At 35.8% G+C, this 17000-nt stretch overlaps 1 protein-coding gene across 3 annotated transcripts in view; it reads left to right on the forward strand.

The window, feature by feature from the left end:
- MINDY3 (MINDY lysine 48 deubiquitinase 3) overlaps window positions 1-17000 on the forward strand; it is a 104870-nt gene that overhangs the window by 67671 nt on the left and 20199 nt on the right. For all 3 annotated transcript variants that reach the window (XR_007517077.1, XM_049881928.1, XM_049881929.1), the window contains one exon: window positions 14610-14682. Coding sequence is in view for 2 of the 3 variants with exons in the window: in XM_049881928.1 (XP_049737885.1) it covers window positions 14610-14682 (73 nt within the window). In the remaining variant the exon portion in view is untranslated. The remainder of the gene's footprint in view (window positions 1-14609; window positions 14683-17000) is intronic.

The following is a 17000-nucleotide window of genomic DNA, read 5'->3' on the forward strand; positions in this document are numbered from 1 at the left end:
GATATATTTCATTCTTTGACTTTTAATAAGTTTATGTCTTTATTTCTAAGGTGAGTCTCTTGTAGACAGTATATTTATGGGTCCTGTTTTTTAATCCATTCTGTCACTTTCTGTCTCTTGATGGGTGCATTTAGGCCGTTTATATTCAGTGTGATTATTGATAGGTGTGAGTTTATTGCTGTCATTTTATAGTGCTTTTTTTTTTTTTTTGTGGTCCTGATATTTTCTTTGTTCTTCTTACTCTCCCGTGCTGAGTTCTTTTCTTTCTCTTCATTTCTTTTGTTTTTGTAGATTTTGTTTTTACTGAGACTTTGTTTTTCTTTATTTTGATGAGTAGGTTTATTAATTTTCTTTGTGGTTACCTTGAAATTTACCCATGTCTTCCTAGGTTTGAACCAGTCTATTATTACTTGGTATTGCTTTGCCTTCCTCTCTATTAGAAAGTTCTGTACCTACACCGTTTATTCCCTCTTTCATTGTTCTGATGTTGTTGTCATTTACAGATTAACCTCTCTGGTTCCCTGTTGTAATTCCTTTGGTTTTGGATAGTCCTTAAGAATTCATTTCCTAGGCTTGTGTTTGGCGGGTACAGTCTTGTGTCCTAGATTCAGGCTGTGGTCTGATGTTATTTGTTCTGAAACTGAAGGCTTTGTCCTCTTTTTGTATATTTGGATTTTAAGAATAAATTCTTTTGGTCACTTTCTTAGCTTCCCCTTGAATTAGGAGAACTAATTATGAAATTAATTTTCAATGTAAATTCAAGAAGACTTTAAAATTTTAAATATGATATCTTTGATATTATTGGAATTATAGTTATAAAATGTTGGATGAAATAAGCTTGTCTTTTTTATATTTATTATGTGTTTGAATCTCAGTGTGGGGTGACAGCTGCTGATCCAATGTAAAATAGTTGTAACCTACCTAGAGCAGCTAGTTTCATCCTTCAGAAGATCAGTGACTAATTTCCTCGGTAATCCATTTTAAACTTTCTTTTGAAGTAGTGGAGATGAGTTTTACATCCCTTTTTTGTCCTCTTTTATGGTTATAAAAGGACTCTTTGTAAGTGTGTGGAAAATACCACCTTTGGCCTTTCCTATGATAAAACAGCTTTCCTTTCAGGTAAGAACATATGAAAACACATTAAAGTTTAAACACAAAATTTATAAAGAAACCAAATTTAGTGCAAAGGAAAACAAAACATTTAACTGTTCCTGCATGAGCTGACGGTGTTCTTCCAGTGGTATCTCTTACCGAGTATCTAGATAGAATTATTTCTATGGGAGCAAGCATTAGGTAAAGTTCATGGAACTTGTAATAAAATTAAATTCATAGTTGGGCATTTTGTAAGAGTTTTCCTATATTTTAGTCCAGTTTAGTCATCTTATCTATTTCTCTTAAGAAAATTTTGGACTTTGTGCATATGTTTAGATTTCATGCCTTACCTATTACAGGAAGCAAGTGGATTTAAAAGGCTAAGGTATTTGTTTTTATAGCTTAAAATCATAATTTGTCATGTGACCTTATACACATGTGACCTTATATACCTTTTCTAAAACAAAAGCAGCAATTTACAACAGATGATACTGAAGTTAATTTTCTGTTTTTTTTTTTATATAACTACTTGCCAAGTTTGTTTATAAGTTTGTACAAACTAACAATTTTCACTTACTTGAATGAATTTTTTTTTCTGTGAATTTTTAACCAAGAACTGTTTCCTAACTGCTTAGCACATTTTGGGACTAATCCTCATAATGAATCGAGGGTTATGCCAATGAGTTGTACCACGATACTGCTAAAACTTTTTGCTTCTAATTATTTTGACCAGATATCTTTCTAAAATGCATTGTACATTTTCCTCTTCTTTAAAGAAAAGTAAACATTAATTGTCCTCTGTACTCTTTGCTACTATTCTGAATGCCCTCATGCAGCTATGTTTTTATATCAGATTTATATATGTATATATATTTTTAATTTTCTGTTTCTCTTCTCACTGTTAAGTTGGCTTCCTAGCAGTGGTCGCCCTTGCTTCATTGCTTCTAATTTTTTGTGACAGTGAAATCCAAATAATTTCTAAACAAGATAAAATACTGTCTATAGAAGGATCTAAAGGTGCTCTTTCATGAGTCAAGTCTTTGAGGTTAGTTAGTATCATTAAGTCCACACCTCTAGCTCTCTGTCCATAATTGATGAAAATAAGTGTAGCTAGTAGGAGTTGATAGCAAATTAGGGTAAAATGTCTTCTATTACATTTAATGTTTGACAGTCACGAAGTCTACCACATGTCTGTCTGTCTGTCTGTTGACTTCTGACTTGGCTGAAAGCAGAAGATACCAGAGGGATGTTTATCTGTGCTTTACTGACTATGCAAAGGCATTTGACTGTGTGGATCATAACAAATTATGAATAACTTTGCGACCGAAGAATGGGAATTCCAGAACACTTAATTGTGCTCACGTGGAACCTGTACATAGACCAAGACACAGTTATTTGAACCGAACAAGGGGATACCATGTAGTTTAAAATCGGGAAAAGATGTGTCAGAGTTGTATCCTTTCACCTTATTCAATCTGTATTCTGAGCAAATAATCTGAGAAGCTGAACTATATGAAGGAGAACACACTGTTAGGACTGGAGGAAGACTCATTAACAACCTAGGATATGCAGGTGACACACCCTTGCTTGCTCAAAGTGAAGAGGACTTGAAGCACTTACTGATGAAGACTGTAACCTTCAGTGTGGATTACACTTCAGCATAAAGAAAACACAAACCCTTACAACTGGACTAATAAGCAGCATTATGATAAATGGAGAAAACATTGAAGTTGTCAAGGATTTCATCTTGCTTGGCTCCACAGTCAACACACATGGAAGCAGCAGTCAAGGAACCAAATGACATATTGCATTGGGCAAATCTGCTGCAAAAAACCTCTTTGTAAAGTTTTAAAAAGCAAAGATGTCAGTCTGAGGAGGACTAAGGTGCTCCTAACCCAAACCATGGTATTTTCAGTTGCCTCATCTGCATGTGAAAGGTGGACAATGAATAAGAAAGACTGAGGAAGAATTGATGCCTTTAAATTATGGTGTTGGCAAAGAATAATGAATATACCATGGACTGCGAGAAGAACGAATAAATCTGTCTTGGCAGAAGTACAGCCTGAATGCTCTTTAGAAACGAATGGGGAGACTTTGCCTCACATGCTTTGAACATGTTATCAGGAGGGACCAGTCCCTGGAGAGAGACAGCATGCTTTGTAAAGTAGAGGGTCGGTGAAAAAGAGGAAGACCTTTGTCGAGATAGATTGACATAGTAGCTGCAATAATGGGCTCTACCATAGTAATGATTGTGAGGATGGCGCAAGATCTGGCAACATTTCATTCTGTTGTGTGTGGGTTCGCTATAAGTTGAAACCGACTCGATGGCACCTAACAACAAGCCACTAAGTGCTAATAAGTTTGTGATTTTTTTTCTTTATTTTCTATGCTTTTGTTTATATTATTCATTGCCCAGAATGTACTTATCAGAATTCTACTCAGCACTCACAGTCCATCCTTGATATTCAGGTTGTGACTGCTGATTCTTTTACTTCCATGTTACGTCTCCTTTTTCTTCCAGTTTCCTGCTTCTTGATCAGTGATACTGACGACGTTTGCTTTCTCACAGTACTTGTTATTGCCAGGGTTACACATTGTGCTAAGTACTGTTGAAATGCAAAGATTTGTATTACATTGTAATAGCTAACGTTTATTGTCTCCTGTGTGTCAGACACTATGCTGAATATTTTAATGCATTCCTTACTTATTCCTCAAAGCAACCTTGTGAGGGTAAGTACCAGGTTCGTGTACATTTTTTTTTCTAAATTTTATTATTTTGTTGTTGTTGAGAATATACACAGTAAGACATACCCAGTTCAGTAAATTTCTACATGTACAGTTTAGTGACATTGATTACATTCTTCGAGTATACAGCCATTCTTACCCCCCTCTTCTGAGTTGTTCCTATCTCATTAACATGCACTCACTGGCCTCAAAGGTTCGTATCTTATCTTTTGAGTTGCTGGTGTTAATTTGATCGTATATAGATGGTTCTTGAAAGAGCTTAATGCTCAAGGCAGACCTTTTTTACTAGTTAAGCTAAACTATTGTTTGGTTTTAAGAAGACTTCAGGGGATATTTTTGGTTTAAGTTTTAAAGATATCTTGGGGCAATAGTTTCAGGAATTCATGTACCCACCACGGCTCCAGAAGTCTATCATCTGAGAATTTGAAATTCTGTTTTGTATTTTCACTCTTTTGATCAGGATTCTTCTATGGAATTGTTGATCAAAATGTTCAGTAACAGTAGCCAGGCACCATCCGGTTCTTCTGGTCTCATGGTAAAGCAGGCAGTTGTTCATGGAGGCAGTTAGCCATACATTCCATGTCCTCCTCCTATCCCTGACTCTACTTCTTCCTGTGTTGTTCCAGGTGACTAGAGACCAATTTTTGTAGTTTGAATGGCCCCTTGCAAGCTTTTAAGACCCCAGGTACTACACATGGAACTAGGAGATAGAGCAGAAGCAATAAACATGTTATTAGGCCAATTAACTGGGATGTACCATGAAACCATGACCCTAAACCTCCAAACCAAGGAACCGAATCCCATGAGGTGTTTGGTTGTACGTAAGGAGCCTCAGCAGCTAGTCCTTTTATCTTGCTCTTTTTTTTTTTTTTTTGTCGTTACTGTAAATATATCTGTCATACAACTTTTGCTAGTTCATTTTTTTTATAGATGTGTAACTTACTGACAGCAATTGTAATAATAGGCTGTGCAACTTTACCCTTAATCAATGCAATTTTTCCGTCACTGTTAACCCCTCCCCCCCCATTCCTGGTAACCACTAATAAACTTTGGTCTCTGTACATTTGCCATGTTATGTAAGTGAGGTCATACAAATTTGTCCTTCTGTGAGTGCTAAAGCCAGGATTCAAACTCAGATCTTCTGACTCCTGAACCTATGCTCTTATCTACTTTCCTCCCTTTAGAACTTGGAAGACAAATACTGTACTAGGGTGGAGCAGGGACTGGAAGAGGGGAAAGGTGGGTGCAGAAGAGATGCAACTTTAATTAAGGAACAGATAGATTTTAGAGTTAGAGGAAATGAGGGCCGTAGTCTAGCCTTGGAAAAAAGAAAAGACTAAGAAAAAGACGAGATGTGGGATGTGAAAGTTCTTACTATATCTGGAGAATAGTAAATGGTTCCATATGACTGAACCATATTAGCTGTGCTAGGATATTAAGATGGAAGCAAAGTTTGGGACCAGATGTACGACCGGCTTGCATGTTAGGTTTATGTGAAGCTGTGATAAAATTTGACTATTTTGCAATCAGTCAAACTTTGTTTAAAATAGTATAAATGCGGTGGGATTTTGGGTGGATGCGGAAAGTAAATGAAGGGCAGGAGGGGGTCCTTCACTTTTCATTCATGCTAATCCAAGCCTAAGAAGGTTAAATTCCTGGTATCGTCTGGGTTATAGGATGTTTCGGTAACCTTTTTCGATATTCATTTTCATATGGATCATAAAAGTATTCAGTGTAAGTTTTTAATCTGTCAAGTCCATAAATGAGGTAGATTCCCTGTATGTAGCTTGATATTGTTAAAAATCAGTATCACTGTATAGGATGAAGAAGAGAGAAGGAAAAAGTAAAGACAGGTATGAATAGGAAGAGTATATACAATATATGTGGCAAAAGCAAAATAAAACCCTGACCAGAATGTGAGGTTTTCATTCCTTTTGCAACTTGCTGTGGTAATACCCCTAAAATTTCAGTAGTTTACAAGTAGTCCTCAAGAAGGGAACAGTGAGAGCAGTCCATCCCAGGTGGGAGGAGCATTTTACCACTGACATTGTTTAGAATTGCCTAGACGTGATAACGATAAAAAGGAATTTGACAGTCTATTTTTTTATATTTAAATGCTCTGCAGCGAGCTTCTTTTTGCCTGTAGTGGGACACACTGCTCCTACCACCACCCCCAGCACACAAGCCCATACTGTACAACAAAGCTCATTTCTCTCTTAATTTCCATGTTGGCTGCAGGTGTGTGCTGTGTGCCATCTTCGTCCTAAGATCTGAGCTGAAGAAGCACCCTCTATCTGAAATGTGCAGTCCTCATGACAGAGCAAAAAAGAGCAAGACAACTGTCAAAACCACACAGTGGCACTTCAAGCTTCTGCTAAGAGCTAGCATAATGTCACTTCCACTTAGTATTTTTTTGGCCAAAATGAGTCGTCCAACCAAGCCTGATGTCAGTTGAGTGAGGAAGTAGACCCCATAGAAAGACGCTTCAGAAGGAACCAACAGTGATACATCTTACAGGGAAGGGAGGAGCAACGAATTGAGAACAATGATACCTTCTACCACCTTAGTTACTTTGTGCTCAGGTGATTTAACAGAGTTTAAGAAATTCAGATAATATAAAGAGCTTTACTTAGAAATAAGGAGCAACTTTTTGACCATCAGATTGATTAAACCTTTTACCCAGGTAACTGTATAATATTCTACCATTTTAAAAAGTCAGATAATTTTTTTTTTAGTGATGTAGATATTCATGGGCCCAGAGAGTAATGGCTTATGTTAGCTGTTTTCTTAATGAAATATGGTAGTTAAAAGTCTGACAGCGTTTCTCAATTTAGATTCTTCATATAAACCGGAGAACACAGAGTGTGATTTGAGATACCCTTTTCCCAGTCCTCCCAAGGCTGGTCCATAAATAATAGCATTCTAGGTGCATTGGAGAGTCATTACACACAGTGGATGCCTTAGGCATTAGGGATGGATTCTCTGGCTGAAACTGGTTGAGACAGGCTGGAAGGGTTGGAAAAGTGAGTTGTACAGTTGTAGTAATAGTAAGAAAACAGTCCATTCATTAATATTAATTGTAGTGACAATAGTGTAATAGTAGATCATATCCTTTGGAGACTTTTCCTCCTAGTTCCTTGTTTCCACTGTGCAGTTAAACCACCACTGGCCGTCTAGTCGATTCCGACTCATGGCAACCCCATGTGTGTTAGAGTAGAACTGTGCTCCTCAGAGTTCTCAGTGGCTGATTTTTCAGAAGTAGATCACCATGCTTTTCTTCCAAGGTGCCTCAGGGTGAAATGGAACCTCCACCCTTTCAGTTTGCAGCTGAGCGCATTATCTGTTTGCACCACCCAGGGACACCATGCGTGTAGAGTTTCCTTCTTTCTGGAGGAAGAGCCTCAAAGGGCTCTGCTTTATGTTTCCTACCCTGACCTCCCTGCTTTGGCAACACAAATCTATACCACATAGCAGTGGGCTGCTGTGGAGATAGCCTGGGACTTTTATGCCGTATTTAAAAAGAAAAGGAAGGTGAGAATGCTTGCACAACCAAAGAATGTAATCCACTGAATTGTACATGTGGAAACTTTGAATTGGTGTATGTTTTTGCTGTGTATATTCTCAACAACAACAAAAATAATAAATTATAAAAAAGAAAAAGATAATGGACGAGTAAGAAAAAGACGACTGTCCTACCCACTTTCAAATGGTGGAATTAACTGAATTGTTTCTAGTATTGGCACTGAAGAACGTTAAATACTTTGAGAAAATTTGATAATTGACTTAAAATGTATTTCATAGTAGTTCCTAAATCATTTGGTTCAATAAGCAAAGAGTCACTAGACACCTGCTTATAGTGATTTTAAAAAGTGAAATTTTGCTTCAGTCCTAAAGTTAAATTGCATACTTTTATTGATTCCAAATTTACGTGTTTTTTTTTTTTTTAATGGGGAGGGCCGCTTAATAGCACTGTAGACTGCTGTCTGCAAGCTAAAATGTAATTTATGTATATGTGTGATCATTCCTGAAGTTAGGTAAGGCTCTCAGAGGTTCTTTGATTACTTGTGGCAGCAGATTGCTCTTGATAATGACAAAAGGTATAATGATTAAACTTTAAAAGCCTTTTTGGTAATGAACTACTCCTATCTAACCAACTGAAGGCAGCACTTCTATTTCACTAGGTGTTGAGGTTTCTGGGTCGAGGAGCGTAGCTAATGTTACATTTTAAAAGGTTTTTGGTGATCACTGAATAATTATAACACTAATACAGACAGCTACATGGGAAAGGGATATTTGTTTCCTGATTATAGGATATTAGATAGTCCCATTGCAGCATTTTTTTTTCCCCCTTTCCTCTGTAGTACATTCCCAAGTAAGTAAAGTTGGGTGAAGCTAGATAATTTTAAAAGCTGTACTGTTGACCAGTAAATTGGCTGAATAGAAATGTTTAACTGTTCTCTGGTAAAAGCATCTGATTAGATCAGACTAATATAGAGAGCTATTTTTAGAATAAAAATCATTTTGGTGGCAAATTAGTGTTTAAATGGCTAACTGAAATAGTATTTAAATATTTGACTCCTAGGTTTAGTATCTTTTCCTACTGAGAGTACCTAAAAGACTTTCAGATGCAATACATAATGAGATTTTTCAAAAGTGGTACAACTAGGGATGAAGAAAAGAAAGTGTTTTTAAATACCCTTACAACTTGGATAACTTGGGATTACATAATTGGAATCACTTTACTTACCTGTAATTCAGAACATTTTTTGGGTGAAAGGGGACTAGTATATGTTTGAACTTTATTTCAGAAAATCATTTTCTTAAGTTAATTTTAGTCAGTATTCATGGAGATAAGCATGTAGTACCATGTTTTCTCTCTTTCCTTAGACTGTGCCTTTAAGTGCACAGACTAGGTCTTTTTCTGCCATCTGACAGCTTGACCATCTTCAAAAAATTATGAGCGCGTGGATAGTTAGAAAGGAGCCCGGATGGTACAGTGGTTAAGTGCCCATCTGCTAACCAAAAGGTCAGCAGTTTGAATTCACCAGGTTCTCTGTGGCGGGAAAGATGTGGCAGTCTGCTTCTGTAAAGATTTACAGCTTTGGAAGACCTGTGGGGCAGTTTTATTCTGTCCTGTAAAGTAGCCATGAGTCAGAATTGACTCAAGAGCACTGGGTTTGGTTTTTTGGTTTTGGATAGTTAAATGGAAGAAATATATTAAATATGTAATTTAAAGGCTATTGATATTTTAAATCTTGGAAATGGAGAATCTGAGGGGTAGAGTCCTCTTCACATTGTTCTTCACACATACATACATTTCATTAGATCATTTCCTTTGTGTGCAATGAGAAAAATATGGTATTTATAGTATCTCTCACTAAAATATTTTGTCTTAATATTATAAAGCACTCTCTCGTTGTTGTTAGGTGCCATCAAGCCAGTTCCAACTCATAGCAACCGTATAGGACAGAATACAACGGATCCGTAGTGTTTCCAAGGAGTGGTTGATGGATTTGAACTGCTGACCTTTTGGTTAGCAGCCGAGCTCTTAACCAGTACGCCGTTAGGGCTCCACACTCTTTCTTAGTTGAGTGCAATTCTATACTAGCTGTTCAAATTTGCTATGCAAATATGAAATACATTTAATATTAGTATATTACCAAATTTGATTCATGGATCGTGCTGCTACAGATCTTCATACTAGGAACTTTGTCCAAAAGTGTTTGGCTTAAACTGGTAAAAATTAGTAGCAGAATCTGTAATTTTAGATCAAATTAGAAAGTTGATAGGACTTCAATAGGAAACACTATAATGGGACTAGAAGGTGGTTTTGTAACTTTTCCTGATTTCATGTAGAAACATTTAAACATTATTTCAATTTAAGCAAGCTTTAACTAGATCATTTTCTACAACAATCTAAAAAGCATTGTAAACACTCAAAATAAGCAAACTCACAATCAATTTAGAAGACTATGTCCTGGTTTTGATTTGTGGATGAAAACTATTAGAATATTTTCATTAGAATCTGCAGTAATCTTTCTGTCTCTCTCTTTTTTCCCTCTTTATTTTCATTTCCTTCCCCCACTTCTAGCATAAATACATCTTAAAATAATCGATATGATTAAGAAGAGCTAATTCCTAAGAAATTTTGCAGATTGGCTAATAGTGTATCTCTGAGACCAAAGGAACAAAACATGATTTTTTGTTGTTGTTGAAGACACAGTTCGTTTTATTAGTAATCACAGTTATAGTTAGTGTTTTTATTATGTTGAACCTGGTGAATACCACTGGGTTATATTTGAGGGGGAAGGGAGTGGGAACTTCTGTCTAGGTGGTTTACATAGGGCTTTTTGGTGGTGGTGGTGGTCCCACATACAGGGTTTTGAGTTACTTGTTTCACACTTCCTAACTTCAAGCAGTAAGTTGTCTACTTTACTTTTTGAAAATATTTTGTTCTCCTTTGAACTAATCTGCTTTCATCTGTTTCAGTATCTTACCTGGCAGATTCTCCAACCCTAACTTTATACTGGTGCTCATGTTCTATTTCTAATATAGCCTATAAGATGCTTACAATTGGCACAGTTTGAGTGTTCATAGTGTGCCAAGCATTGGGATATTCTATGTGCTCTACTTGGATATTTAAGTATTACCTTTGAATGCTCAATGTTCAAAATCAAATTCATTTGTCCCTCAAAGCTAATTTCACTTCCCATCTACTCCATTATTCTCAGTTCTTCTCAGTTCTGTTCCACCGTTTCAGTTCCCCCATGTTCTTTACTAATTCACATCTCCCTGCCTTGTATGATTCTTTTCTTTCTAACAGGAATTTCCTACCCTGTTTTCTGTTTTGGAGCCCTGGTGACACTGTTAACCAAAAGGTTGGCAGGTAGAATCCACCACCTGCTCCTTGGAAACCCTATGGAGCAATTCTACTCTGTTCTGCAGGGTCACTATGAGTCAGAATTGGCTTATCAGCAACAGTTTTGGTTTGGGTTTTGGTTTTCTCTCTTACAGATGATAGCCAAAATGTCTTTGTAAAACCTATGAAGGTGATTAAAACGTCATTACACCCCCAGATACATGTTAAAAAGTGGGCATGTTTAATAAATATTAAAGTCTTTGGGGAAAAATACAATCTGTAAATCAAGGGTTGGCAAACTGTATAACCCATTGACCAAATCCAGCTCACTGTCTGTTTTTGTAAAATACAGTTTTATTGGACCACAACCACACTCATTTATTGGCTTATTATCTTGCTGCTAAGACCATATGGCCTGCAAAGCCTAACATATTTACTAGCCAACCCATTCCAGAAAAGTTTGTTGACCCCTGCTGTAAATGAACATTTGATAAGGTAAAGTACACCAAGACCTTTGCTCAAGCCTCAGCTGATCTCTTTATATCAGGCTAGCTTGTATAGCTTATTCAAACAAGAATGACACATTTTCTAAAGCCTGAGTCTTTTATATATTTATAATTAACCAGAAGCAAGAGATATGCAGTGAACTTTTCATTAAGTCTGCTTTAATTCTTTCCTACATTAGCATAGTATATTTTTTAATTTGTAACACTTGGAACTTAGAGACAAAGGCATCAGGCAATTCTCTTTCTCTTTTTTGTTCTCTTGAGTTTTCTGATGCCAGAGAATTTGATATAAATCTTCTCCAATGACTAAAAATTGTGGAATCTTCCTTGCTTCCCTAACTTGATAAAAAAAGAAAAAAAAAATTTTTTTTTTTTTTATAAACAGTGATAATTTCCCAGAACTTAACTTTGAATTAATATTGAAGTAATGCTTTAATTATCTACTCTGCTGCCCCATCCTCTAAAAAGATTTTTCTTTTTTCGGTCAAGAAAAAGCCTGATATTCTTTTTCCATCTCTTTAGACCATAGTTCTAAGTAATATTTTAAAACTCATTTCAAACTTATCCTCATCACTTATTAGTAACTAAGAAAGGTTGAAATGGGACAGATGGTGAATAGAAGTAATGACTGTATCCTTATCTTGCTCTCCTATAAATTCCCCCATTGTATAAAATCCGATCTACAGCTTCTTAGCCAGAATTTCAGTTACGGTTGTCATATACAAATTCCAGCAGCCATTCTAAAGAGATTTTTAAAAAAGAAAAAGGAGGTAAGAATGGAAATTATGAAGGGACCAAAAGCTTGTAGTAGAATATGTGTAGGAATTTTTGCAATTAAGGATTGAGAATGGCAAAGAAAGCTAAAGAATGATACACCCCAGTGTTAGTAATTGCTCCCCAAATCTTACAGAAGGGACAGAACTGACACTGCAGTCCTAGTTTTGGCATAACAGAGCTAAGGCTGTATTGCTGGTGTATAAGAAAAAGGAAAGAGGGTTTTAAGAAATATTGTTCAAAATTGGTTGTGTCATGGTTGAATTGTGTCCCCCAAAAATATGTGTATCAATTTGGCTAGGCCATGATTTCCAGTATTGTGTGATGGTCCACCATTTTGTCATCTGATGCGATTTTCCTATGTGTTGTAAATCCTATCTCTATGATGTTAATGAGATGGGATTAGTGGCAGTTATGTTAATGAGGCAAGATTCAATCTACAAGATTAGATAGTGTTTTAAGCTAATCTCTTGAGATATACAAGAGAGAAGGGAGCAGAGAGAGATGGGGACCTCATACCACCAAGAAACAAAAGCCAGGCGAATAGCGTGTCTTTGGACCTGGGGTACCTGCGCAGGAAGCTTCTCGAGCAGGGGAAGGTTGATGACAAGGACCTTCCCCTAGAACCAACATAGAGAGAAAGCCTTCCCCTGGAGCTGGCACCCTGAATTTGAACTTCTAGCCTCCTAGACTATGAGAGAATAAACATCTGTTTGTTGAAGCCATGCACGTATAGTATTTCTGTTACAGCAGCACTAGATAAATAAGACAGGTTGCATGAACATAACCCAAGAACCTGGCAGTGTATCAAAACCACAAATACATTCTTCCTTGACCCAGCAATCCCACTGTGGTGATCCATTCTGTAGATACAACTACACATGTATGAAATGGTATGTTCAAATTTATTTTGCGCAGCATTGTTCATAATGGCAAAAGATTAGAATCCAAGTGTCAAGCAATAAAGAGCTGGATCATAAAATCTGAAAGGCAAGAGTAAAGCATGCCACTTAGCATGCACGCTACCTGCAGAATAACATCATTAAAAATGCAGTTTCTGTCAAGGGATGGGAAATAATCAATGGTACATTACCAGTTATTACTAATGTTGTAAAATGTCAGATGGTATTTTTGCTATTTTTTTTATTGTAACACCTAAAAAATGTGTCAGGCCTTAGATAGATTGCCTTGTTATGTTTCCATTTCTGTTGGTCACAGAAACAGAACATTCTGTTAATGTTTTCAGAAACGTAATCCTCATGGTTGGGTCAGAACTGCTCTAATTTTTAATAGTTTGTTCCTTCATTTGTGAACAGGGTAAGGGTGAGATGATTAGGACAAAAATAATATATTTCTTACAAAAATTTGTATCTACAGGAGAACAGTATTTTATATTTTTATTTAAAATTTGTACCCCACAACTTCTTAAAAAGGATTCAAGGTGATAGGAAGAAATATTCTTTGATGAAGTTTGTCTACATGAACACAATTATAGTCAAAGGCTTAGGCCAAAGCTAAGACTAAAAGAAAAAAAACTGGAGCCTAAATTCTAGATTCATGTTGGTTAAGAGTAGAGTTTCATGACAGCTTAAATAAGTGGAGTGAAAGTTTGTGAAGAATCAAAGATAATATTGAATTTTCATGCTTAGAATTTTGGTAAATAGTAATATTGCTTATGGTGACAAGGGTATTAGTCATGATAGAGAATTAGTTTTATGGAGAAAAGAAATAACTCTGCTACTAGGATGTTCCTTTAAGAAAAATTAAAATTCTAGACATACAGAACTTGTTTAATTGATCTTTGAGTAGATATTGGTATAACATGCTATTAAAGTAATAAATCTCAAAGGTATTGCTATGTAGTTTCTGTATTGTTCTTTGCTATAGTAATTCTCTGAATTTTATTGTGAATATTTAGAACTGAAATATATTTTAAGTTATATTTCTTCTTGCCTGGACAGCTGAAGGAGATATATAAGTCATTAATTTTGTCAGATTGCATTTTTATAGTAACTATACTATGGAAACCCTGTAGTTAAGAGCTACAAGCTGCTAACCAGAAGCTCAACACTTTGAATCTACCAGGTACTCCTTGGAAATTCTATGGGGCAGCTCTCCTCTGTCCTATAGGGTCACTATGAGTTGGAATCAACTCGACAGCAACAAATTTGGTTTTTCAGTTTTATCTATAATATAAGGAGCCCTGGTGGAACAGTGGTTAAGGGTTCGACTGCCAACCTAGAGGTTGACAGTTTAAATCCACCAGCCACTCCACAGGAGAAAGATGTGGTAATCTGCTTCTATAAAGATTACAGCCTTGGAAACCCTCTGAGGCAGTTCTACTCTGTCCTGTAGGGTCGTTATAAGTCAGAATCAGCTCAACAGCACTGGCTCTCTGTGTAATATAGTTTTTAGGGGTTTTATATAAAGCATTGCATATAATTCTCAGCAGTTCTCTTTAGCTGAAGTATTAGTTCCATTTTCTTCAGAGAGACTTTGCAACTTACCTAGTCATACACCGATAATATAGATGTAATTCAGTCTTCTGACTCCAAATGTTATAATTTCCTGTTTTTGTTTGTTTAATTTCATTGTTTTATAGATATTTGATAGAATGCTTTATATCTTTTCAGGATATGGCTTTAGTTGCCCCGGAGGCTCCTTCAGAACAAGCCAGGAGAGTTTTTCAAACCTATGATCCAGAAGGTAAAAGATCTTATTATGTTATTAACATTGACTCTCTGTTTTACATCTTTATGTATTTGAAATACACTGATACTTATCTGAATCTTATTCACGAGGGTTATTGAATTATTGAATGAAATTTAGGTTGTATTTCTTGAAAATTTTAAGTGGAAAATGCAAAACAGGAACAAATAAAATAGCACACTTACTCAAATTCTATCATGGTATGATATTTTCATGTTTCTTGGAGTACTGGAGCTATTGTTAATTGATTCTTGACCTCTGTCAAGGCGGGGAGAATACCACTTTCTGAACAAGATCTTTGAAAAGTAAATGCTTTCTTCTTTATTTGTTTACCTAAATCAATATTAAATAAACAAACCTGGAACATTTCTGATAATATGCTAGGAAAAGATGCAGAAAAATAAAAGAAAATCATCTTTATCATTCTCTCTTGATACTGTGAGTAGCTGTTCTACCTAATTAACAAAGTATAGTTTTGAAAAGTTCATATACATATCACTGAGATGTTCACTGTATCATTGGTACCCAGGTTGTTTTGGTCACCTTTACGTTTATGTACTTAGGTAATGATTTTGACTTAACTGTTATAGCTAACTTACTGACTTTTCAAGTATAACTTTAAAACCAAATGATGTCTTAAAGAAGGTCTACTTTAAATTACCATGTAGAAACCTAAGTTGTTAAATCACTACAGTCCTTATAAACTCTTGAATGGATTCAGTTCTCTTTATGAATATTCTTTTTTCCATCTTGACATGTCTGTTGTTCTTGGAGATCTGTTCTTTTCCTCTGGAAATCTGAGTCACACAAATTCTAGGCATACATCTTTTCTCGTGCCTCTTACTAGCAGTGTAACTTTAGGCAAGTTTCTTATAGGTCTGTAAATCTGTTTTCTTATCTATCAAATGAGAATAACGGCACACTTATTAGAGTTATTATGAAGATTAAATGAACAATGTTGTGGAAAGCTCCTTGCCATACTTAACACATAGTAGGTACTTTATAAATGTGAGTTCTCGTCTCCTCTAAACCTCAAGTTAATTTTTGCTCTTACTGGTATGTTGTTTTTAAATTAGCTTCTTTCCTTCTTCCACTATGCCTTTTCCCTAAGAAACATAACTGTATTTTTTTAACCCTTAGAATTAATAATCTTTTAAACCTTTGGCAGTGTTTCATTCTAAAATTTTAGATAACGAAGTAAAAAAGATATACATCTTTATGTTTTCTCATCACTGAACGAAGTTAGCCTCATAGTAAACCAATAACTTTAACTTGACTTATTGATATGTATAGTGTATTGAACTATTATCATGGAGGGTAACAAATTTGTAGTCATTCTCTTGCCACTTTGAATCTTTTGATGTGAAAGTTAGGAAATAAGTAAATCATTTTCATCCCTAAATGTTTTTAATGTATTTTGAGCTAAGGATCAAACTTAAAGGACACCTTTTAGAAACTGTAACAAGTTAATATGAAAATAAAATTAATATAAATAATGTAATTCAAGATTTTTAAGAAGTTGTGATTAAGGTGAACTTAGGTTAGTCAGAGAGCTGTCTTGAAGACTTGAAGATGGAAGGATCACATTGGCAAATGAGAGTAAAAAATGGAGAAAGTAATATATGTCTATGAACACAGGCAGGAGATAGTAATTCACACACAAGGAAAAGCCAGCAAAGCGGCTTGAGTGCAAAGGCAGGGTACAAGAATAATAATTATTTAGAATTCGCAAGAGAAAAGTGATGCTAGAGGCAAGAGGCTGTTGGAATAACTAAGGAAACTAATAGAAAGACTTGGCTTTATATTGTAAAGAAATATATTTCAGAGAACGAGTTGAGCAATTTCATGTGATGTACCCCTTTTTAGAATTTCTTTGAGGTGTATGTTTTGTTTTCTGCCATCTTTAACCTTTTCCTAGATGCTCACCTTTTGTATGCCTCACATTCCAATGGATAGTACTACTTGCTCAATCGTACACAATAAATACTTGCTCTGTTTCAGGGCATATTTAGGGAAATATATCTATCCATACTGATACTATTTACAGTCTAAGAGATAAACTTCTAGTAAAATGGAGTACATTATAGTATGTAATTAAACAAGCTTCTAGGTACTTCCCATTTCCATTTAGCGGGGGCTGGTATGGGAACAATTGTCCTTTGTCACCCTCCTCAGAATACTTGTAGAATAATTCACCTAGAGGGAAGCTGAAGAAAAGAGAATTCAAGTTCTGGTACTCACAGGTACCTCTGTATCTTTATTTCACTCCCCACATCACCCTAGGTCAACCCCTGCCTGCCATCTGTATATCCGAT

Source organism: Elephas maximus, chromosome 4, assembly GCF_024166365.1.
Source record: "Elephas maximus indicus isolate mEleMax1 chromosome 4, mEleMax1 primary haplotype, whole genome shotgun sequence".
Taxonomy (NCBI): domain Eukaryota; kingdom Metazoa; phylum Chordata; class Mammalia; order Proboscidea; family Elephantidae; genus Elephas; species Elephas maximus.